General features: G+C 33.6%; 1 protein-coding gene across 6 annotated transcripts; it reads right to left on the bottom strand.

Annotated features, from left to right (window-relative positions):
• Positions 1-103: 103 nt before the first annotated feature.
• Positions 104-25,354, bottom strand: LOC134240511 (nipped-B-like protein B). Of its 6 annotated transcripts, none has more exons than XM_062722608.1 (51): positions 25,242-25,354; positions 24,320-24,408; positions 23,508-23,676; positions 23,023-23,117; positions 22,817-22,862; positions 22,531-22,610; positions 22,341-22,424; positions 20,717-20,850; positions 20,563-20,628; positions 20,400-20,456; positions 19,028-19,082; positions 18,821-18,916; positions 18,413-18,574; positions 18,123-18,229; positions 17,814-17,906; positions 17,054-17,285; positions 16,682-16,836; positions 16,484-16,564; positions 16,252-16,352; positions 15,714-15,864; positions 15,530-15,612; positions 15,272-15,401; positions 14,816-14,959; positions 14,650-14,712; positions 14,392-14,478; positions 13,857-14,047; positions 13,366-13,468; positions 13,186-13,284; positions 11,850-11,996; positions 11,634-11,768; positions 11,399-11,503; positions 11,190-11,243; positions 10,955-11,083; positions 10,655-10,783; positions 10,329-10,469; positions 10,125-10,218; positions 9,777-9,931; positions 9,247-9,337; positions 9,032-9,138; positions 8,783-8,853; positions 8,384-8,434; positions 7,910-8,045; positions 7,455-7,562; positions 7,103-7,309; positions 5,838-5,984; positions 5,571-5,606; positions 3,860-3,962; positions 3,589-3,703; positions 3,189-3,471; positions 2,548-2,772; positions 104-1,485 (listed from the first exon to the last, which is right to left on the bottom strand). In XM_062722608.1, the coding sequence occupies exons 2-51, from the start codon at positions 24,381-24,383 to the stop codon at positions 1,261-1,263; spliced, it is 5,922 nt and encodes a 1,973-aa protein (XP_062578592.1). In that variant the 5' UTR covers positions 24,384-24,408; positions 25,242-25,354; the 3' UTR covers positions 104-1,260. The 6 variants fall into 6 exon arrangements, with proteins under 6 accessions (XP_062578592.1, XP_062578595.1, XP_062578594.1 ...); XM_062722611.1 differs by lacking the exon at positions 25,242-25,354 and adding an exon at positions 24,925-25,123 and having other exon boundaries at positions 20,717-20,838; XM_062722610.1 differs by lacking the exon at positions 25,242-25,354 and adding an exon at positions 24,925-25,123 and having other exon boundaries at positions 8,384-8,438; positions 8,787-8,853; positions 10,655-10,791; positions 10,972-11,083.
• Between the last annotated feature and the right edge of the window lie 969 nt (positions 25,355-26,323).

The raw sequence follows: 26,323 nt of genomic DNA on the forward strand, positions 1-26,323 counted from the left end.
CAAATCTTCAACCTCAAGAAAATTTTACCCTACGGAAATTTGTGATTTTACAGTAATCAACCAAGAGTACTTTTGCGGTGAGAATAAAACAAAGAGAAAAATGTCAAGTTTTCAAAATTTAATTCTGCAAAATTTATATTTTTTCAATTTGTAGTTTTTATGAAAAATAAGATGACATGGAACAGATGACTATCAACAGATGAACAAAGAAAATAAATATCTGAGAAGTGACAAGAAAGACGTAAAAAATAGCTGACATAGTAAAAGTCCTGGTAAAATACAGCAGTGTTTGACTTAAAACTTCACAGTAAAATCTCCCACACAATCGCTCAGCTTGTCAATTTCGGTAAAAGTTTCGATCTAAAATATTTTTATCAACTGTGATGCATAAAAGAATTCAGGTATTCCTTAATAAATATTCATAACAAGAAAGATGTTTCTATTTGATGACATCACTAATATTTGATTTGTTCTTATAAAATTTACATAGCTCAGTCATACAAAGTTCCAAGTTTCATTATGCTCATTAACACTACAGTATAACCTTGAATTAATATTAAAACAGAAATAGAATGATGTACTGTACATCTGAAACTTGTGTTTCATTTGCCAGTAAAAAATGCCATAGAATTTATGTGTTTTAACATGTAGTTAATATGAACTCATTTATAATTAACAATCATACATTTTTATATGGAAGGAAAAAAAATCTATCTTTTAGAAAAAAAAACTTGACTTCTATCAATTACAAAGAATTTGTTCATAATAAACCAATTTTACAAGTAAATTTTCAAATTTAAATTTTTTTCCTTTTAGAAGCCTGAAATTTTATCTTATGTTTAGGAAGAGGGTGCTCGAACACATACACGTAATTAATCCTTTGCATTTGCTCACATTAAGTTTTGCTTCTAATGAACAATCATTTCCTTAATACCAGGATCATAAGGATGTACATTTCATGAAATTTAATTCATCTTGCAATTCATTAAAAGCTGATATTGCACTAGGAAAATGTCACAACCAATCATGCTGTCATGTGAGTTTGGCATGAGCCTACAGTACGGCTCCTGGGACAGATAGGTTTGTTGTTTTCCCTTTGTGGGGTATCTCTGTGACTAAATAACAAAGGACCGTGGATTGCGATGACAAACTGCTGTATTACCACACTGTGTCAGCGACAATAGAACGTACAGAATCAGCACCGCCTGACACACCTGCTAGGACACAGTTACAATTATGCTATCAACACTGACACACGAGTTATAACACAAAGTCACTGTCAGCACTGTCATCCTCACTATCGCTGCCATAACGTTTCCGTCGCTTCTTTGGTTTCTTTTTACTGGGTAACGACTTGGAAAATGATTTTGATAAGTTTTTGGAAGAAGAGGATGATGAGTGAACTGGAATTTTCTTTTTGTCTGGAGCAAAAAGGTGATGATGGCGGGACGACTTGGGGGTGTGGTGACTGTGAGGTGTTGCTCTCTGTAAAACAAAGACATATAATGTACAATAATGAGCCAAGAACACACAATAGAATCATATGGTAAACAAATGAAATTTTGAAATGCATATTTTGATTAAATTTTTTAAACTTTCAATTAAATACACAACACTTTGTTGAATAAACTCGATAAAAATAATATATAGGATACCGTATAAGCAGAATTTTTAGCAAGGATTTAATTTTGGCATTATTAGCGAGCGTGTTGAGATCGCTAAAATTGAATATCGCTAAAAATTAATTGTGTTGTATTTGTAATGGCTTCTCTAATGAGCTTTTGAATATCGCTAAAACTACTTCTCGCTAAAAATAAAATACCCATTTTTAAGGTCAAATCGCTAAATTTGCGGTATTAAATTCTCTGTATTGAGATATGAAATTTCTTTAACAAGCATGTTACCACTTTATTGATCTACAAAAAATGCCCTCTGAACAGTTGAGACTGCATAGCTAAAATATGTTACCATAATGCCTATAAAAATCAACTCTTGACAATTAAAAAATTTTATATTTAGACTAACAATATACCCTGTGACTGGAGTGACTTACAATGGTGATTGGAGGGATCTGTAAGTGACTTAAAAAGTGATTGGAGGGACCCGTCAGTGACTTACAATGGAGATTGGAGGGACTCGTCAGTGACTTACAATGGTGATTGGAGGGACCCGTGAGTAATTTACAATGGTGATAGGAGGGACCCATGAGTAACTTACAAAGGTGATAGGAGGGACCCATGAGTGACTTACAATGGTGATTGGAGGGACCCGTGAGTGACTTACAATGATGATTGGAGGGACCCGCGAGTGACTTACAATGATGATTGGAGGGACTCGTCAGTGACTTACAATGGTGATTGGAGGGACCCTTGAGTGACTTACAATGGTGATTGGAGGGACCTGTGAGTGACTTACAATGGTGATTGGAGGGACCTGTGAGTGACTCACAATGGTGATTGGAGGGACCCGTGAGTGACTTACAATGGTGATAGGAGGGACCCGTGAGTGACTTGAAATGGTGATTGGAGGGACCCTTGAATGACTTACAATGGTGATTGGAGGGACCCGTTTTTCTGACGTCTCCTCGTGGACTTCTACTGTCATTTCCATTGACTCCTCCCCCGTGCCGTCGGGATTTGGTAGTCGTGGTGATTTGCTGCCTGGAGTGGTCTGCCCGTGGGCGGGGTTGGGGGTCTGTCGACCGGTGCTGCGATTTTCTTCTCCCTCCTCTTCTTCATCAGGAGGGTCTATACTCAACATTAAATCCTTAAACTACAAAACAAAATGTACCATGTAAGTTAATCATTACAACATAATAACTCATGTTTACCGATGCAACACAGTTTTTAAAATATAACATCCCGGGAATTACAACTTCACCTCTGCTCAGTTTACCAGGATGAAAGCTCAAAAGATTGTATATACAGTGGACCTTCAGATATCTGGATGCTTCAGTATCCGGACGACTTTTCATCGGAACAGATTTTTTAAAAAGTTATTTTGTCTTGTTTAAGTGGTAATTCAGATATCCGGACACTTCACATATCCGGACAAATTGACTAGGAACCAAAGCGTGCGGATAAATGAGGCTCCACTGTATATTGTAATGCTTAAGAAAATATATGGAGTACACACATGCAAATGTAAGACATAACAAGAGCTACTTAGCCTGTTATACGGCTCCTCACCTCGAGATAATCATCAATGAGTTTGCGTCTCTGTTCCTCGTCGTCTACGTTTTGTTCTTCCGTCTCCTCTTCCTCACTAGACACACTACTGTCACTAGTTCCCTCCCCTGAATCACAACGATTCCGTTTACGTGTTTTTCTAGATCTTTTCTTCATAGTCCTATTTTTTGTTTTATTGTTTAATATATCTATCACAGTTTCAGGATTAAACGTCACTATAAATTTCCTCTGCACTGGTTTATCGTATGTTTTTGCATCCGTTTGAGAGTAGTTATGAATTTTGCTGCAAAAAAAAAGCAAGCATTTTTTAGTAACTGCATTGTATTTTCTTTCTTTGATTTACAATCATTTGAATGAAAAACACATTAAGCATAAATCGATTCTTTTGGGGTATAGTTACCTGTCAGAAAACCCATAGGTCTCTTTTAAATGGTGTTTTAGATGTAGTAGTAAAATACATCCTTGTGCAAGATAACATATATCTAACAAAGGCCTAATATCTCTAGGAAGTTTGGCTAAAAAAGAAAATGTAAAAATATTTCAATAAAACTTTTCTGTCTGGGAAAATGAAATAGAATAGAGGGTGTGATTTTCAGAAATTGAGACTAAATGTTCTACATTAGATCATACAGCTTTAATATCTTTTTTAAAAAAAAAAGAAGCTTGCATACTCATGAGTTTTTCTGGATCATCTTCGTCCTCCTCATCTATGACAGGGCGGGGTAAAACTCCATTTTCTGTTCTATTTTCACCCTCAGCATTGACAACCAAGTTCTAGACAAAACCAGAAGTCTCTGTCGAGACTGAAGCTCTACTGGTTTGAACTTATAGCAAAGGAAGAGAAAGTACTTAAGTAGCTGGGATTTGAAACTTTATAAACAGCATTAAATAGAATAATGATCGTTGATAAAGTCTCTTTGTTCTTAGTGTAGTCTACTTGTGTGCCAAGTTATACTGAAATCAGACCAAAACTGTAGGAGGAGTAGCATTTTGAAACAATTTTACAGACATTTCTATTTTTAGTAACCACGGCAACACCGTTCATCAAAATTAAAATTCAATAAACAGAATTATGTATCTTAGAGTATTCTACTTGTGTGCCAAGTTATATTGAAATCAGACAAAAACTGTAGGAGGTGTAGCATTTTGAAACAATTTTACAGATATTTCTATTTTTAGTAACACTACAACACCATTCATCTAAATCAAAAACCGATACACAGAATCATGTATCTTAGTGTATTCTAGTTGTTTGCCAAGTTATACTGAAATCAGACCAAAACTGTAGGAGGAGTAGCATTTTGAAAGAATTTCACAGAAATTTCTATTTTTAGTAACCATGGCAACACCCTTCATTGAAATCAAAAACTGATGCACAGAATTATGTATTTTAGTGTAGTCTACTTGTGTGCCAAGTTATACTGAAATCAGACCAAAACTGTAGGAGGAGTAGCTTTTTGAAAGAATTTCACAGAAATTTCTATTTTTAGTAACCACGGCAACACCCTTCATCGAAATCAAAAACCGATGCACAGAATTATGTAACTTAGTGTATTCTACTTGTGTGCCAAGTAATACTGAAATCAGACCAAAACTGTAGGAGGAGTAGCATTTTGAAAGAATTTCACAGAAATTTCTTTTTTTAGTAACCACGGCAACATCGTTCATCGAAATCAAAAACCGATACACAGAATTATGTATCTTAGTGTATTCTACTTGTTTGCTAACTTATACTGAAATCAGATCAAACCTATAGGAGGAGTAGCATTTTGAAAGAATTTCACAGAAATTTCTATTTTTAGTAACCACGGCAACACCGTTCATCGAAATCAAAAACCGATATACAGAATTATGTATCTTAGTGTAGTCTACTTGTGTGCCAAGTTATACTGAAATCAGACCAAAACTGTAGGAGGAGTAGCATTTTGAAAGAATTTCACAGAAATTTCTATTTTTAGTAACCACGGCAACACCGTTCATCGAAATCAAAAACCGATACAGAGAATTATGTATCTTAGTGTAGTCTACTTGTGTGCCAAGTTATATTGAAATTAGACCAAAACTGTAGGAGGAGTAGCATTTTGAAAAATTGTTTACAGACAGACGGACAGACGGACAGACAGACAGACAGACGGACAGACGGACAGACGGACGGACGCCGGACGCATTACTATCGCATAAGCTCTTCTGGTCTCTGACCAGTAGAGCTAAAAAACAACATATTTTGTCAGAGAATCGTAACAATTTCATGTTGGATAAAATTACTTGAAGGGGAAAAAGGTAAATAATAGAAAAATGAAGAGCAAAAATAAAATAAGAAAACTTAAATTTAGGTGTATATACAAATAATGAAAATGTCAAAAAAGAAAAGAAAAAGGGTACCATGCTTGGGGCTTCTTGATTAGACAAATGTAATCTCTAAAAAAAAGAAGAAAGCAAAAAACTTAAGTATACACTATACTGGTAATACATTTTCGGTAATAAATATCACAAAGCAAATAAAACTTTCAAAGCAGACATATCATTAAAGTAAGAAACTGCATGTTATCAAATTATTTATTCTTAGTTTCAATTGACTTTTTTAAAATAATTTTTACAACCAATCTCAATTTGGTTTGTTTCAGTTTTGAACACTAAGAAAAGCTGTACCTCTCTGAAAGATTGGAGAATATTGGATCCTGACACTGACACAATGATGTCAATCTGGTTGATTATAAATAATGGCTCGTCCTGAGTTTGATAAGGGAAGAAGGCCAAATTGTCAGCTATATACAGTTGTTCAGCCAATGAGATTTTCTGTAAAAGAAATTATAGAGTCAAACTTTAACTAAATCCAAGCCAGCTCTGGGCAACTTTGCTTCTAACAAAGCTTTTATTTTAGTCTATTTCAACTTAAATTCTATCAATATTCCTCTACACGAAGCAAAACGCAATGGGCAGGAATGCACCAAATCATCTTGTTGTATTTGCAGCAACAGATGGTTACATGTATGACTGTACTGATTTGTGATATTCAGAGCAACAGACAGCTTCATTAACAATGGCACTGATTTACTCTGCTGCATGAAGTCAAGATTAGAGAGCAATAGTTGTCTGTAAGCTATACTTACTTTTTTAAGCTATACTTATGTCTATAAGCTATACTTACATGTATGTCTATAAGCTATACTTATGTCTGTAAGCTATACTTATGTTTGTAAGCTATATTTATGTCTGTAAGCTATAATTATGTCTGTAAGCTATACTTACATGTATGTCTGTAAGCTTTACTTATGTTTGTAAGCTATTCTGACAAGTATGTATGTAAGCTATACTTACGTCTGTAAGCTATACTTATGTAAGTTATACATATGTCTGTAAGCTATACCTATGTCTGTAAGCTATACATATGTCTATGAGCTATATTTGTGTCTATAAGCTATACTTATGTTTATGAGCTATACTTATGTCTGTAAGCTATACGTATATCTGTAAGCTATACATATTTCTATAAGCTATACTTATGTCTATAAGCTATACTTATGTCTATGAGCTATACTTATGTCTGTAAGCTACACTTACGTCTGTAAGCTATACTTATGTCTGTAAGCTATATGTATGTAAGCTATATGTATGTCTGTTAGCTATACTTATATCTGTAAGCTATATGCATGTCTGTAAGCTATACTTATGTCTGTAAGCTATACGTATGTAAGCTATACATATGTCTGTAAGCTATACTTATGTCTGTAAGCTATACCTATGTCTATAAGCTATACTTATGTCTATAAGCTATACTTATGTCTGTAAGTTATACTTATGTCTGTAAGCTATACTTATGTCTGTAAGCTATACTTATGTCTGTAAGCTATACCTATGTCTATAAGCTATACTTATGTCTATAAGTTATACTTGTGTCTATAAGCTTTACTTACAGCAGAATCATCAAAGAGGTTAAGTAGGGAGAGCAGTATGGCACGACGATGGGAGCGGTTCCCCCGTAACACGGTGTACAGGAAGTTATTGAGACTGATCATGTTGCCCTCGTTATCCCTGACACCGCGGATCACACAACCTTTACTGTTAGATTGTAACAACTGCTGTAGTTTGTAGGACATCTTCAGACCCTGTAAAGCTTTCATCTGCAAAACAATGAAATAAAATTGTCAATTCAGTTGCCTCAACTATTAGCTTCATTTTTTACATCACATTAAGTTTTTCTTTATGCTGGAAATCAGTTCGTTATTAATATATTTGTAACAATTCTTGTTTTCGTTAAATACTCACATGAATAAAACCAGGATACTTTTTGTCGATTTCTTGAAGTTGTTGATCTGCCTTCACTCTTATTGCCTTTTCTACATCTGTACACATACTGATCAAATAGGGTACACACTGAAAGAAAAAAGAAATCATCAAATAAAGAATGTAATATGTACAATGAAAATTACTTGTACTTCAAATCCTTAAATATTCTGAGCTTGGCAAAGCAAAAAGCCATCACTTCATTCCTTACTTTGAATACAGTATCTATGGGAACTCATCATTGCCTACATGATCCAAGTGTACCTCCTTTTGATTAGGCAAAACAGGCAGTACATTTTTCATCTTACGAATGCAGGTATACATGCTATGAATTTAATGGTACCTATGTTTCTATGGTACAGGAGGATTATCAGTTAATTACCTGTGAACCTGGGTGAATTCCCTGTAATGGGACAGGGGGGTTAGCAGTGAATTACCTGTACGGGGTGAACCAGGCCCTGCTGTAGAACCAGGACCACCACCTGTAGAGCTGCCAGCCTGACCTGGGAGTGGGTGTGGAAGAAGGAGTCCAGGACATGCTTCAGGTAAACCTGCATAATGGTACTGGCCATCCTACAACACACAGTGGTCAAAACTCAATTCACTGATCTCACTGGATCAAAATTAGTATTCGTACAGACAATTCATTGATCTCACTGGAGTAAATGATGCATCTTACTGGATTAAAGTTAGTAATCATACAGACAATTCATTGATCTCACTGGAGTAAACTTTATACTGATGGAGACATAATGTAAAACATTACCCCAACTAACTACATGTACTCCATTTTAATAAGACAGTAGATTAGTTATTAAATTTTCAACAAAACAATTAAACTGTTCCCTTTCTTATCATCATATTTCTTTAATTTTTAATCTAACAATAATCAGACTGTGATATTTTCTTACCCTGATTGGACATCTCCCATTTCTTTTAAATCCTCTTCTTTTGCATGTTTTCTCCCTGTATTTGTGCAAGTAAATTATAGATTATCATTTTTCTTCAGTATTCATGTGCAACATGGGTGAAAACTCATATGAATCATTCCATGCTTAAACAGAGACATGGAAGACAAAACAAAGGTTATTGTACATGTATATCAACGAAGAAATTCGAAATCTAGCATTGAATCCACCACCTCTTTATTAAAGAAGAACTAAATATCTCTGTCATTGGTGCAAGTTTAACTGGATTCAATGCAATGTTTGCACTGATTAAATGGGTATATAATTTAAACTTGTTAAGTGAAGTAAAATATTTTTCTTTTGTAATGTGCTACATAATGCTAGAAAAAAGATCAATAAAACTTGCATTCTGCATCAGCTTTGTGCATTCTGATTTCTTCCTCCAGTAAGTAGTTCTGTAAGTTCTTTAGCACCTACAATAGCAAACTCAGTTATTTCTCAAGTTCTTAACAACAGATACAGTTCTTGCTAGATAAACATGTATAAATACCTCAGTACAAAGTAAATCACAATGAAAAAATAATTTTTTATTCAACTTTATACAAATCATTATATTTACAATTATAAAATCCTTCCTATATTGAGTTTTACCTGTATCCTGAGTTTGTCTGGAGCAGTACTATCATCAAGATATTCATAGTACAGGTCCCTCATCTCTTTACCCAACATTATGTCATAGTGCCGAATCACCATATAACCTACAAACACAAGGTCTTTCTTATAAGAAATTGTCACTGTTGATGACTCTATTGACACACTCTTTGAAGTTTACATCAAGTAATCCACAGACATGGAGTAACTCTTACCTAATCCACAGAGAGCCTTCTCTTTCACAATCTCATCTTCATGGGTAATAAAGTGCATAAGCACTTGAAATACCCTCTCCCTGATTGTCTCCTACAAAAGCAAGTTAATCAAATCAGTCCACTCTCATATAAATAAAAGGACTACATCTTACACAACTGTATTATATAATATAACAATAAAAAAAATATTCATATACAAATATCTTCTTTATTGACTTTTTTTGAGAAAAAATAATGCTATGACCTGAACTTAAGATTTTGAATACTAAAAAAAATCTTCAAAAATCTACAAGGTATCAAGCTTTTGAATAAAATTATGAAAGATGCATTTCCTATTTTACATAGTTTTACCCTAAAACACAAAAGGGAGTGAAGCTTACAACCTGATAGACAAAGTGATCAATCACAAATTCCCTTAGCTAGAGCTGTAAACTAATAAAATAATGGTTACAAGTGAAATTTAAAGGTTTTGCCCAAGGAGAGCAAATCAAGGACAAAATAAGTTTAGTGTAAACCTCAGTTAGACATACCTCTGGTGGTATATCTGGCATCTCCTTGTCCAGATCAAAATATTTACAGAGGAGCCCGACTGTGAAGAGAGATCGTAGCAGCGTGGGTTTACGTGACTTCAGCTGAGGATTATCAGGGTTTTCTTTGTGCTCAGAACACAACTTAACTAACACACCTACAAAATACATGTACATGAGTATAAATAAACTGAACAGGTCTTAATATTCATCACCATCAAAGCATTGATAGCATATAAACAGATGTAAGATGATACGGACATGAACATAAACCATCATTTAGCTTAAAACATTTCTTTATTAGAAGTCTTCTAATAATAATGAATACATACTGTACAGCTATTTACTTACCAAAAAACTTCTCGAAACAGTCCTTGACCAGAGGAAAGTTGTGACTGACCAAGTTGACAACAGCACCAAGACAGCTTATACAGCTCTCCACGACCTACAATCATGAATAATAAGTCATCTGATGACAGAACAAACAGAAAATCGTTCTACAAACTGTATTTAGTAGAGTATAACTGCATAACAATGTAGCTGATTGTTTATTACCATCATGCCATGTTTGAGGATGAGTTTCATCATGTCCTCTTCTAGCTGGGCCAGGAATGTTTCACTAGGATGGTCCATTAGTGGAACCACCATCTCCAGGATACGGGCCACGTAATGTAGGACAAAGTGGTCCCCCTGAGTCTGTTAAATATCAACATAATACATGTACATGTATGTGAAGACAAGATTTCATATAGCCATGTATTGTAGAACAAATTGATCCCATGAGACTGTTTAATATCAACAAAATATTTACATGTTTGTAGAGACAAGAGTATCATTAAATATTTTATAATCTCTTCCAGAAGACTTTTCTGTACACTTACACTGCACTTGATGTCTAGGTAAGGTTGTAAGGTGGTAGCATGCTTCACCATGAGGTCAGGTTTTATTTTGCTGAAGAGATGAAGAGTGGACAAACAAGCCACAAGTCTCTGACTGCATCCCTTCCCCGTCTCCGTGTCTGAAATTTTAAAGACAACAGTATTAATACATGTATTTACCTCATAATATTAATCCTGCATTCCTTATATTCATTGTGTACCATAATATATCTATCATCAGCAGGACACAGAGTGAAATAAGAACACCATTTTTACCAGAAATTATTGCATGATACATTTTACATGTATGTGGTCCTTACCCACACTCTTTTCCTCTAATCTCAACACGTTCTCCACCAAACAGTCCACAATCTGACGACAGGCTGTTAAAGCATTCTTATTAATGTTCCCATCCTCATCTTTTTTAAGTAGCTGAAATTTAAAAGGAAACATTGGAAGGAAATCTCATGAAATCAATATTATCAAGAAATTCCACTAACCACAATTTGGCCATTCAATATAACTTTGAGATACTCACATTTTCTAACATTTGTTCAAAGAATTCAAATCCTGTATCTCTACAGGCTGCCACCTGTAAAATAAACAGTTGGGCCATTTAGGTGTGGAAAATATACAAATATAGGAAAGGAAGATTCATGTACATAGGCAAACACAGAACTCTTTCACAAGAAATAAAAGGATAATAATATTCAATATACATGTACATGCTCTATCACAAGTACTTACAACATCGGTTATATTGAGGACCCTGGTCAAGAGTTTGCTGGTGTCTTTTTCTCTACTGTTGATTGGTGTAAACCACATTGTTTGAAAAACTTCATTCACCAGTTTCTGTAAAGGAGATTTTAAGGAAAATTTAAGCGTTTTAGCACACAAAAAACCTAGTCACTCTTCATTAAACAGAACTCATTTATCACATACATGTAAATCACAAAATTGATAAATCTAACACATCTCTCACCTTGATTCCTTCCTCGTCATTGACTCGACGAATCATTTTCACACACATTTCTGGTATCTTTTGGAAATCTGAGTGCTCCAAACAAATATCACGAAAAATTTTGATGACCCGCTTTCTTACACTAATACCAGTGTCCTGAAAACATATCAAAAATGTATTGTATATTGAGTTGATCAATCTTATAAATATTTCTATCTAAATGTTGTTCTGACTCACCAGTATTCGGACAGAGAGCATATCGTAGTACTGAGAGATAAGTTCTGGACGGATAAGTATAAATCTTCCCACTAATTCCACGGCAGCCTCCCGTACAGAGGTCGAGGAATCAAGGAAACGATAATGTACACCTTTCTGCATATCAGCCTGTAAATAAAAAGATTACATGATGTCATTGTTTCAAAATTAATTAACTGTCAAAATCTTTAATAAATTAGTGCTTTGAGCTATTACCATATGAATCACATAAATACTGTAGCTATTTTTTAAGGTTAGATTTAAGGGGAAGAAGGACATTTAGCTGAAAAAATACCTGTTGTTTAATTTTTTTCATATTTGTATATATCTTATTTAGTATGTCCCACATACCATAAAGCTGATATATCAATAGGTTTCTAGACTTATTTCTGAGATATTGGGTGACAAATAATATGCCCCACAGTGTATGAGTGCAGTTTTGATTCTCCGTGTTTCTGGGCCCATTACTCGGTCGATAATTGAATTTTTTCAGCAAAGATAAAAAATATGTCAGCGAAAATGTGTCTTTTAAAATATTTCAGAGTATGAATAGTGTTAAAAATTCGAAAAAGCAAGATTCTTTTCTCACACTGCATCTGGAGACGGAAAATTACGTACTTTTTAAGACAACTTAAACAACAAAAATTAATTTGCAAAAAATCCCATCATTCAATATTTGAAAATTTACGTTGAAATTCAAGTTGGTCATGTTATTGATTCATTGTTAAAATATCAATTAGTGAAGCTGAGCTCAATATTGCACAGGACATAGTTAAAGAAGACATGAACATGAGAAAAACGTGTCATGTTTACATTTCCGAGTATACGGGAAAACCCAACTATGACGTCACATATTTGCGAAATAAGATATACCTACAAAATATTTCCGTCAACAACAATGTAAAAATATTTTTTGTGTTTTCAAATTCAAAAAATACCTCACCATGTACTGATCATGACCCATTTTTATGATATCATACTACCCGTGTTTCACTGTGTATAATCTTACTGTACTAAGAGATCCACTATGACGTCAACGACTCATTAACGCGTGTAGGGAAACAGAAGTTTTTCCGTAATTTGATAATATTTGCAAGAAAATATGAATGTTTTAAATAATCTTTTACTAGATGGTGAACACTAACAGTCAAAAAATTAAACAAGAATTGTGGTTTCAATTTTGTTTTATCAAAGATTATGACGTAATTAAACTGAGTCATGTGACCATACATCCTTCGTCCCCTTAATTATCAGCTTTGATTTATCCCCTAACTTTTCTTTTTTTTTTTTTTACTATTCTGATAATTTGTGTGCTTACCCTGGCCAGGATCCCTGGGTCGGCCTCCACTACTGCTGTCAGACACTTCATGGCCTTGGTTCTCACAGCGACAGCCGACTCATTCAACACCCTCAATATCTACAAATCAAATACAGAATGACCAACCCGTATACATGTAGGTAAATTAACATTCAATAGCATACCTCAGCAACTACTGACCTGAGTCAGGTATACATCAAAGCTCTGGGCAAATGGTCTTTTGGATGAGAGATATCTTGCTACAAGACAAGCACCTTCATAATCCAATTTGGATACTGGTGGCCTGAAAGCATAAAGCAACATATTTTAACACTGGACCTTTAGTTCAACTTGATCACAAGGGTTATCTTTCTGTTTCTCAGACTACGACTGAAACTACAGCAGCAACTTAAGGCTGTTAAAATACTAATTTAAAGTCCTATTATAGTCTTGCTTTCTGAATTTTAGTATAAAATTACACTCCCCAATTACTTGGCATATACAGAGTCCAATAAGCCAAATTTTCATTTGAAACAAGTCCAACATAGCACGGGGTCTGCATCTAGTGATATGGACATGTGTAACTACATGTAAAACAAACCTAATCAATATTTTTACTGGAAAGTTCACACTTTTGTAGAACCACTATATAAGATTGTTAGAACTCTACAAAAATGTTCATTTTCCAATACCTGTAAGAGGCATTTTTGTTAATGGCCTCAAATTGGGCCAACAGAAATGTTTTCTTCTGTTCTGCTTTCTGAATGGCCTCTGTTGCTTTTTCCTCCTCCTCCTCTGTCCTACGTTTAGAATTTTTTGCCAAACTTTCAGCCTCCACAGTAATATCCCTATACCACTGAGCTATGTAGAATAGATGGGCATACTGAAATCAGAGAGAATTTAGGGTTAGAAACCCAAACAACCAAGCACACATATTATCATCACTCAAGCACACATATTAGGGGGGCAGATTTGGTTATCATGAATAACATCCATTATACAGTAATCCATGGGTACAGTGTACATGGAAACTTTACTCTTAGCCACTGTTACTTAATGGGTTTTTTTTTTGTGGTCATATCCTTATTTACATGTACACATGTAGTTACACTGATCATTTTCTCTAGACATTACTATGATTCAGTAGTTTGACATTGTTGTCAGTTAATAGTTTGACATGATTGTCAGTTAAAAACTTGACATGACTGTGGTTGAATAGTCTCTCACCCAGTAAGCTGGTTCACTTTGGCTGTTGTAAGCTAGATAATCCAACATAGACTTCTGTAGGATTTGTGTCTGGTTCTCAGTCTCCGACTACAAAATAACAAGTTACATGCAAAGAATCCTCAAATTAATAGACAAAATAACAAGTTACAGAATAATCAAACATCAAATAAATAGACATAATAACAAGTTACAGTGTAAAGAAAGGATAAATTTATAAACGAATTTAACAGTGAATGTCAGCTTTATATGAAAACTCACCAATGACTCCGAAGACTCTGCATTGTCATGTCCCTCTTCATCATCACTGTCTTTAGAAGTTACCTAATTAAAAAAATGAAAATATACATGTATTTCAGAAAGCAATTTCTTGGATCCCAAATACAGTGATATACAGGATTCTTTACATGCCTTCATAAAACTGTACCTTTGTAATAATTTCATCAATAGACTCTTGGTTATCATGACTAGACACAGCATCTTTTCTTAACCTGGAGGCTACAATGCCAAGATAATCCAGTGAGGCTACCCTGAGAGACATCTCCACCGACTTATTACTGAACTGCTTCACCTGTAGTTATAAACAGTATCTAGGTATTGTATACTTTGTACTTATTTTAAACAACACACATACTGTATAAAAAGGACCAGTCTACCAAAATCAAATGCTATCAGAAGTTTTCTATCACAGTAAATCAAATGAATATAGGTAACTTTGTAAAGTGGGCATCGGACTATGACACGCTTTTTAAAAAAAAAAAACAGGCTGACCAACTCATGCAAGAACTTTACAAATAAATGGATGTAAACGTGTTTTATTACTTTCACAAATTTTTTTTATTATTATTTTAAATACTGTACATAAATCTTAAGTCAGTGTTACCAGAATCTTTCCTAGCAAACTGAGGAGCAGTTCAGAGGATGGCCACTCTGGTTTGTTGACCGTTGACAAGAGATCCTGTACAAAGTTTTCAAACATTGGACGATAATCCTCCTCACTCTTCACAGTACATCTAAAATACAAATCAATAAATTAATACATTTACTCTTTATTTCAGCCAGGAAACTGACAAATTTTCCTTGAAACTCACACAAGCCTTCAGCTAAATTGAGTGAATAACAGAAATTAGCAATAGCTTACTTTTGTAGAAACACTGTGAGAAAGTTGTACCCTGTCCTTAATGCATTCTCAAAAGAGGTAACTATCACAACATCATTGGAATTCTACAAAACAAAAGACCATGTTAAATATATCGATAATAATAAGAAATTCAATACACGAAATAATACATAAAATAATGTGTCACACATTAATAAGAACTGACCTGTCCTGCTTTTGACCTTTTTTTCGAGGAAGATGATGAGGCTATTTCTTCCTCATCAGGTGGGGAGGAAACACTGGGAAGTTTGATGACACACTGAATAAGCTGGAGGGCTAGAGCAGTTACCATCTGAATAGACTCCTCTGAATTCAACCTGTATAATAATATAATCATAAATTATTTAACTGAGACTTCAACGAAGTCAAGGCTCTGAACCATTATTACTTATACATGTAGGATATAAAACAAAAATATTTTTCCTTACTAAATTCAAATATTTAGGTGTGTCTCTCTCATTAATGAATTGAAATCTGTTTTGTAAAACGCCATGCTTGATCAAGGACTTTGTATAGTGAAAAGAAGGCAATATGTAATTTTAAAGCTCAATATAATTTTTGAAAAGTTTTTGAACATGTTTTATTAAGTGTTAATATTTTCAAGTTCCTGAAATCATTTTCAAAGGTCTATATTTATAGATGTACACTGTATTTTACTCAAAACAATTTCCTTACTAGGTTTACATGGAAAGATACAAGTTTACCTGTAATTCCTTAGATTTCTTTTACTGGATGGCAGTCTGGCTAAACTGGCAAATATATCTTCTAGGATTAATTGGCGATGTTTTTCATATTTTGAAAAGATCTGTAAGAAAATAAGCATTTGAACTTTAGTTTGCATAGTTTTAGTCACCAAATAGATTGAAGGAGCTATTGTTTTTATACTGTAAATGAGCATTTAATGACTGAAATTATCGTATATGAAAATTTTCTTACTGTAGTGACAAGCTTCATGGAATTCAGCTGCATTTCACTGATATTTTCCACAAAGAAAGGTGATACTCCCAAAGTTGATAACTGAAAAAGATCAGTAACATTCATTTCAGGTTATTTAGAATTTTTAATCCACGATCTACACAGACCAGGGCAAGGTAAGGGAAAACACTTCTAACAGAATTTCAAACACCCTCTTACTTGGAGTATTGTGGTGTCTGTGAGCTCTTGCACATCCACCAATTCTGAGAGATTCTCTATCATGTCTGAGATCTTGTTGAACAGGTTGATGGTGGACTTGTGTTTTACTTGTGTTGCTCGGGCCCTCTTAGCTTTTAGACTCCCATGATAACCATCTACAAAATGAAAAGAGAAGACAAATTCAAAGTCATATACATGTATTATAATGTCATTGTAAGATGTTACACCATTATACTGAATGTAACTTTTTTTGATTTCATGTTTTACCTTGGGCATCATCGCATTTTTGTTTCAAACACCTAAACCCTGCTTAACAAGTCACATAGAGTCAAAAGAGCCAAACAATCAGGCTTTCAAATGTGACTTCCTCACCTTTTGCTTTTGGATCAATTTTGTAAACAGGATCAAATTCTGGGAAAATTGTATTCTGAAGATGGAATTTCCCAAACAGAATGATCCTCTCTATGACATCCTCTAGGTAGACCTGTTTGGGCATGTCTGGTGAGGTCATGATATGTAGGGCGATAAGGGCAGAGTTCATGCTCCTCATGACGCGCTCCATGATCACGCTCCTCCACAGTCTCTGCTCCTCCTCATCCTCATCCTGTAAACAAGGAAAAATAACTTCTATCTAAACGCACACTAAACATAGCATTGATTTAGGGATTATCTGTCTTCCATTATTTGTCGTCGTTAATGCTGTTTTTACAGTTGTGAAATGTTTTTAACACGCAATGCATTGGCAAGTCAGTGAAACGGATGTTTAAGACCTTTAATTCAGCATTCAAGGGTGCAAATAACAAATGAAAATAGTTATTCCCATTCTAACACAATTTTTACATTCTTTTAATGTTTATGTCTAATTTTGTTGCATGTAAAATGTCAAGAAGTTTATGTTTTATATCATTCTATTTTGATATCACAATCAATTGCATCCTCTTAACAAACTTGTACTAAACATCTTTTTAAAAACATTTCACTTTTGACATTTCATAATGTTATTCCCAAAAATTTTCAAACATACATGTACATGAATCTACTCTGAACCTATCAGTCCTGTGAGCGTTCAAGAAAGCTAGATATCAAGCGTAACCTTGATCAGCGTCATGAGTATAAAACATTTGTTCCCTACCTGGCCTTGGTTTACAACAGGTGTGACCTTGCTTCCATCTCGTATGTTCCACTGTAATATTGTCAGTAGCTTGACCAACCTGTCAGCTGGGACCTGTGAATCAACATGTAATTAGTATCCTCTATATTCCTAGTTAAATTTTAGTATCCAAGCATATGCTCATAGTATGTGTATGTACATGGATATAAACTTTTTGTTTTACACCTCTTTAACAGGGAATAAATGTTAATATAACTTTGCCATTTAGTTGGCACAGAGCTACTTTTAGTGTACATACAATTGCTAATGATTTTTCTGTGATCACATTACCCGATTCATCACTCCTAAGGACTTGAGTTTAGCAGTTTCTCCACTAAGTTCAGTAAGCAAGTTGTTGGCAATAAGACTTTCTGTTGGGCATTCAACTTCATCATCATCTGAAAAATCGTACGACTTCTTATTACAATGGACATATAAAGTGTACTTCCATTTATTCATGTACTAAATTTATATACCAAAATATACCTGAAAATCTACTAAAGGAAACTTTTGATTTCATGTTTTGTTGTAACTGAAAACACCTTTAATACTCCCCACCCCAGAATTTTTTTCCCACTCACTCGGGTCTAGAGATCCAAAATTAGTATCCTCTGATGCTTCCAGAATGTACTCCATGGAGCTGCTGAATTTCTTAAAGGTAGGACTATCTAAAAGTTCCTCCACAGACATAGCCTGCTGGTTAACACGTCGATGTCTCTTATCCTTCTTTTTCTTTCTAGACACTGAAAATTAGGGGGAAAAAATGTCAAAAAAACTAATAAGAAGTAACAGCCATTTACTGCACACAGACAATATCTGCTCCTAGTCTGAGAATTTAAGTTTTAATTTAGTTTTCCCCCTCCCCCTCCTTCTAGCTGATGAAACTTTGAAACTTCCTTTGAAAAAGAAATCTAAGTCATTTACTTCACTGTTAAGAAATGTCTGTTTCTATATGTACAGGTATTTCTGAGAAATAGTTTAGAGCTAACCCTGAGCTGAGGAATCATCACTGTCACTGTTGTATCGTCTACGCTTTCCATGTCTGTCACTGGAATCTTCATCATCACTGTCATATATTCTCCTCCCTGATAAATCAAAATATTCTAATTTATACATGTACATGTATATTAAAGTTAAAAAAGAATATTTGAGCAGAAATAATGCACCTTAAAATACATGTAATACTGTGTACCCACCTCTCTTTTTATCTTTAGCTTTAACTGAGCCTGCATGCTGTATGGACTTCAGAGTCTGCAATAAAGAACATTAATAATAGTTGAGAAGGTTCCTAATCCAACTGAGCATTTTTTCCTAGTCAAAGAAAATCAACATATTCATTTTTTGTAGCTTAAATCAGTGTCAAAATGTCTTTAAAAATTACAAACAATATCTTCTCCCAATCAAGCAAGGAAAATGAATAATGCAAAATAAAACAGCTTAAAAGTCCTCATGGACACCAAACCCAAAACAAGGTCTTCCAAGATAAACATGCCAACCATTATAAATATGGGTGTATTTTGTAACTAAGAAAATTAACAGTAAAATGAAAATGGTATAAAAATTGTTCCAATAAAGTTAACATTGCCTGATACCTGACTTCTGGTTTGTCTAAGGACTACCTACAAATTAATCTAAGCATAATGAAATGAAATGTGCAGAAATAACATACATGTATATCTAATACATGTATGTGTATGCTTATACATGTATGTGCATATGTGTGTTATTTACCAGGGTTTGACATTAAGCTTTTGGAATACCAGACCAGTCGGGCTACTCTTGCAAATTTTTACTAGCCCTGACCCTTTAACCACTAGCGCTGAACAAACTTGAGAAAAAAATATTTAAAGCACGAAATAGTGATAATTTATGAATAATCTTTTATATATTATCTGTTTAATTGTAGTGGTTTATCTTTACCAATGTAATCCATATTTTAATAACGAAATTTTCCGGCACACGTCAACATTGAAACTAGGTCATACACATGCTTCTTGTCGTGTTTAGTTCTCACTTAACTTAATCAACTTGTATACAATATAAATACGATACCAATGCAATTGTTCAGAGAATTTAAGTATAGTAAAAATAATTAATACAATATTATAATTCTATTGCCATTTACACAGTTTACCGATGTTGTTAATTTGAATCTCTCGACAATGACAATCGTAACTATTCAACCATTTCCATGAATGATAAATAGCTTATTGTTTCTCTTTAGGAAAATGGCAGAGTAGTTTCGAATGCCTTCAACGACTGCTGTCAATAATAGCGCTTCGGTCATGCTGTCTGTTACATACATGTATGTAGTTTTCTTTCTATGATGCGGTTAGAAACGTTTTGATTTTATTTTTCATTAAAAATACATTTGTTTAAAATTAAAGTTCATTTATTTTTCATACATGACCAGTCGGTCTAGTACACAGACATTTTACCCGACTGGACCAATCTTTTACTAGACTCGGTCTGTCGGACATGCCTTAATGTCAAACCCTGTTTACTTTAATAGTTAATCATTACAAAAATTGTAGTGAAATTTCATAAAGCCAAAACACCGATACTTACCTGTTCATCTAATGGTTCCAATATGACCACAGGATGTGAACTCTTGATCTTCTTTCTCTGCAACATACATATACAACGGTAAATAAATTTCCACATAAATTTAAAGTATTGGCTCAATTATTCATTTCTACTTGATAAATAAATTAAGTGTATCAGATATTACCTCCCCTCCATGCGAGTCGGCCGAAATTGTGCTTGAAGCGTCACCAGAGGCACGCGGTGGTAGGTTCTACAAAGCAATTAAGTGTTTAAAAACATTACACAGGTAATCAGAGCACAAAGAAACCACACAAAATGAAGGAGAAAATTCAGCTTACTGGTAACTGTTCTAACAGAACCACAGGTTCAGAATTAAGTTTTTTCCTATGATAAGAACTGTTAAGTCCACTGTGGTTCTCTGCTTCATTGTGGTAAGAATTTTCTGCCAAGCTTCTTGGAGCTGGTGAAGAAACTGTAGTTGGAGAATCATGCAAAAATATATCTTGCACAAAAGAAATTACAAAGGTCTATGATACTTCAATAAACCTTCAGTTTCCTAAAATACATGTACACATTTACTTAATAAAATCATTCAGTTTTTGTGTGCAATAAATTACAAAGATTACAAAGATGCATGATACTTCAATTATTACTGTATATATTTGTTGAAATACACATATACTTTAAGGCCAGCATTTTTTTATTTTTAGGTTTACAAACCCGCCGCTCAAGTTTTTCAATTTTCAGAAAAAAAATAAAATTGAGAAAAACAAAATTTTTTCTTTCCGATGTCAAATTTAAGTCGGGATCGAGATTTCAAATTTACGAACTCGTACTTCCGGTTTTAAATTGAACATGGCGGGTAATGAAGGGAGATATGTGTCAAGTCCATAGCAGCACTAAAGCTTGGTTTAATGTAAATATCTATCGATAGGAGTGCCATTCAAAACGTTTCACCCGTTCAGAGAACAATAAAATGCTGACGACTTTGTTGCAAAGTGACATGTTGGTGAGATAATTATGTATCCGTATTCAAAAGTAACTGTCTGTAAATAGTGTAATTGTAAATTATTTTCCTCCCACAGGTTTAAAACTGCCCATGGTAGCTATTGTCAGAGACATTGTTTAGGTTTCTGTCACAGCTTACAATCTTAGCATCATTCTTCAGAAAAGGGTCGCGGATGTGCCTTAATGTCAAACCCTTTTACTCAATTATATAGTTAATCATTACAAAAATTTTTTAGTATGCATTAGATGTAATGAATAAAACTATGGGAGAAGTTAAGTCCATTTGAGGAAGAAATAAACAATAGCCTAAAGAAATAAAATATTTCAACTATTTGAAAACAAGAATATACAAATATATACAGGCATGTAGTATCGTTTATGGCAGCCAGAAAAATTATTTTACACTTACATGTAATTGAAAAAAATTCCACCCTACTCCTCAATACTCCTAGGGAATTTCATACTCCCTGTCTGTTTTATGAAAGGAATTATTACTTTTATAGGTTTCAAGTATATTAATATTTTAGAATAATTTCTACCTAACACACATTAAAAACAAAAATGAAGATATATTAAAAGAGATTTTTAAAATTGATTTTTTAAAAAAATCTGTATTTTGTCCAACATCAAAAGATTTATATCACTGCCCCTAAGTGGTAGATGATGAAATAAACAATTAAAGGTTGTATTTTCCCCTTTGTAACCCTTATGTGTCCCGTGGCAAGAAGCCTCTTAGGAGAGCATAAAAAAGAAGCAAAAACTAATGTAGAAAAGTCGATAATGTATCCAAAATATAATTTTTTTTTTTTTTTTATTTCCTCCTCCTACGGGACTTTTTCATTCTGATGTTCGTAAACCTAAAAATAAAAAAATGCTGGCCTAAATTTCAATATTTCTATCAGTTTTTGATTGCAGTGACTAATTGCTGGATTTCCTGGGATTTAATTGACTTACTGGTACCCAGACTTTTAGCACCCCCTTGTCCCTGGTATCCTGGATACTGATTGCTTAACTCTGGATGTTCTCCATTCACAATGCCTAAGGCAACAAAAAACAAATTTATAAAACCTCAATTACACTTCGTCTACAAGTTTTGTTTTAAATGACATGGAAATGAAATATCAACAAATAGTTCATGACATACCTGGTGTATAGTTGCCATAAGGATTTGGGAACTTTGATGGATCTCCACCAAGCAAATTATTCTGGTAATGTGGACTCCCCCTACACAAAATGAAAGAGACAGTGACTTTCTGGAAGAGTCTTAACTTTCACTCAATTATACATGATGTGCAAAAATTTAATTTTTTTGTTAGACATATATTTCTAATGAGTCACTTAGCCATAATAAGATCCCCTTTCTTATAATTCTATGTAAAATAATACATACTGTAATTTATTTAATGTTCTTTCATTGGTGATTTACTTACAAATTGTATCCATCCTTTTGTGACCCATTCCCATAGTACTGTCGTCCTGTATAAAAAGGAAAGTTTTCTTTCATCATAACCAGATATTGTGTAAAAGACAATTTTCAAACAAATTGTAGAAATTTCTTCAATAATGGTCTTGACAATATTTACTTTGTATATAAATAGACATCTGAGACACTCATTTTCCAACATTTATACATTACCCTGAAATATGGTAGGGTCCTGACTTATTATGGACTTCAATAGCTCTGGGGGATTTCCATCTATCCCTCCATCACTTGTGGAATCCTTCAAATCTCTTAAAAAGGCAAATAACAAAATAATAAAGCAAATTTTCATGGCTCATGCATACTATTGCATAGAAATCTTAAAAGATTTAAAATTTAATAATTTTCTCTTAAATCAAAGTATGCATTCCAAAGTAAGTCATGTTCCAAAGAGGGGTTTATTATGAAAATAACGATAGTCTATTTCAATTCTGCTAACCTATGAGAATAATAAAGGTCTTCATATCTAAAATTCCCAAATATGATTATTGTATACTCTACAATTCTCTGACATCAACAGATGTGTCATAATACATCAACTCCAGGTTTTCTATGTGCTTTTATTAATATCTGGCATATATGTATATATATCGAATTCTTAAAATAAATTACGGTAAGATTATCTTTCTAAACACACTTACAAATTTTCGGTTGATGTTTTTCTAAGCACAGTCGTTAACTGTTGTGTCAGCCCTGCATCTTGACTTGCTAGCAAGCGTTTTGATGTCTCTTTAAGCTTGGCATTGTGGAGCAATGTCTTGTTGTGTGAAGTTGATGTTGTTGGTGTTGGCAATGGTAGCTCAGGTAAAACTAAAACACATTCAGAAAATAAGTACACTGCATATACATTTATGATTGGATGACACATTTTTCTACCTAATTTTTCTGATGTGGGCCAAATCTATTTTGTAATCATTCAGAATACACATCATAAAATGTACACTATAAAATCTTATCATGAATTATTCTTTTAAAGTAAAAGATGCACCCATTAAAATTTAGTATTGTGTATAAGTAAGTTATTTATTTAATATTTATAGTGATGAATCTCATCTTCAACATTATTTCTAGCGCAAACTGTACAAATTCAATCGTTGACAGGTTCACCATGATATCTACCAGTCTCTATTTATAGTGGTAAAATTCCACATATAAATTGTGCTAAAACTGAACACAAAGTACCTCAATAAAATATTGAATAGCTCTGTTTTGAATATTGTCTACAGGTTGGAATTTTTTGAAACCCCAAGCACTGGAAGCATAATCCAAAACAGGTATAACACAAGAGTAAAATAGTTTTCATAAGCATTACATCTAAAATCTTTTACTACTATAAATGGAAGATACCATTTTCCCAAGAGCACGCTCCGTGCTTTAGCAAGATTTTCTGAGTAAAAAAAATAATTAAATCAAACGTTTGATATTTCAAATTAAGAATTCTTTGATTCCTTACGTTCAGTTAGACTGTGAATGCCTGCTAGTGTTGTTATAGGAACACTGGGCACATCACTATTCATGGTTACCGGAGTTGCATTATTACATCTGCAAAACATGAAAAAAAATGTGAATAGAAGCAAAACAAGAAATAAACTCATAAAATATTATCAAATGTAAAGAATTCTTATCAGTAAAGACTGATATAAAAAATGCAGGAATTTCAGTAGCAACATTTGGCAGGTTAGAACACTTCCCATTGTGTCAACTGTATGCCTAATACTCAACTACTCCAAACGTGCAGTAAATTTTTGAACAAATCATTCTTGATTTTACCATATGGATAAGATTAGAGTGTGCTTAAATAATGAGAATCATATGTGTATCAATCACTTGTGGAATTGCTTTTGTTCATGATGTTCAATATTTTTGAATTGACAGAGATGCTTACAAGATGATGATGTTAAGATGCTAACTAGACATTGGATAAAATTGCATATTTTCACTGTTGCTGCTCTGTAAAACCCGAAATGATGTGTATCTAACTGTATATAGATTTCAATATGATTTCACAAACTATTAAATTTGTCTCCGAAACTAAATTTGTTTATGGCTTTTCCTTACCTGTTCAACCCTATAATTTAAAACGGGTATTTTTTCAGTTTGACCTAGTTTGTAGGATTAAAGTAGCGTTAGAAAGTTTCTAGAAATTCTAATCCATCATAAAAGCTCAAATATTGATCAATATTAAACTATCGGACGACCACTTCTGATCATAACAATGACCCGCGCCAAAAAAATTACGACAGCCAAATAACACAGCCTCCATTACATACGCTATAAAAATAAGTTCTCAATTAATGTTTTGGATATAAATAGACTGTTTTTAAGTATGATTCTGTAATTATGATTCATTAAAAACATTTTTATCTTAATCTTACCTTTATTTTATTAGAATTTGATAAGATAGTTCAATTTCACTTTAAAAAGCGTATGTATAACATAACGAGGTCACATATGAAAATAGTCCTATCCGGGCACTTACAAATCAAAATGGCTTCTCTGGAGCGTAAACAAGGGCTCGATTTGCTTTATCCATTTGTGTTAAACAAAAGTAAATGGTTAATGGTTGTTGGTTTTTGATATTAATTTTTGTTACAATGAAAGATACGTGTATGGAATGAGGATTTTTAAAATTATCTAAATAAACAGACATTTGACCTTGACCTTAACCTGACCTTATAAATTATTTTTCAGGTCACATGAAACAGCATTTTTCCGGTTTGTAAACTTCATAGAATTTGGAAATTCAATATTTTAGACCTAAAATGATATTGAACAGGAAATGTTTGTATTTTTTATGCCCTTTCCCCCAAGTAAATGGATTTTTTTTCAAGTCCAAGGGGCATAACTCTATCAAAAATGGCATGATTGTACCCAAAACAGAACTTGACATAGATATTTTATGATCTACATCTACATCTACATTATACAGCGTTCCATCAAACATGATGATTTGGGGTCCAAGTAGGGGTCCACAGACACATCCCGAAAAAACCATTGATTTATCCAAACTTGTGAGGGTTTTTTGGACATAAAAATTAAAAACTAAATGCCATGAAAAGTTTAAATTAAACAGTGAGATCTATATACCGAATTACATTTCAGTATGTGTAATATCTGCCGAGGAAATGAACTGAAACTGCAAACAGCTAGAGACATATAATAGACAGATCTCTGCTGCAAATAATTGGAATTTTTTAAAGACAAGAGGCATAACTCTGTCCAAAATGGCTCGATCGTACCCAAAACAGAATTTGACCTTCATATTCTTATGATAAATATGCATACCAAATTTCATTTTAATGTAAGCAATTTAACCTCTGCAAAGAAAATGAACGGAAACTAAATACATTGGAATTTTTTCCTAGTTCAAGGGACATAACCCTGTCCAAAGTGGCCTGATCGTACACAAACTAACTAATATATTCTTATGATGAATCTATGTACATGTACCAAATTT

This window comes from Saccostrea cucullata, unplaced genomic scaffold (genome assembly GCF_032062105.1).
Source record: "Saccostrea cucullata isolate Sc308-1 unplaced genomic scaffold, CSIRO_AGI_Scuc_v1 ctg175, whole genome shotgun sequence".
Taxonomy (NCBI): domain Eukaryota; kingdom Metazoa; phylum Mollusca; class Bivalvia; order Ostreida; family Ostreidae; genus Saccostrea; species Saccostrea cuccullata.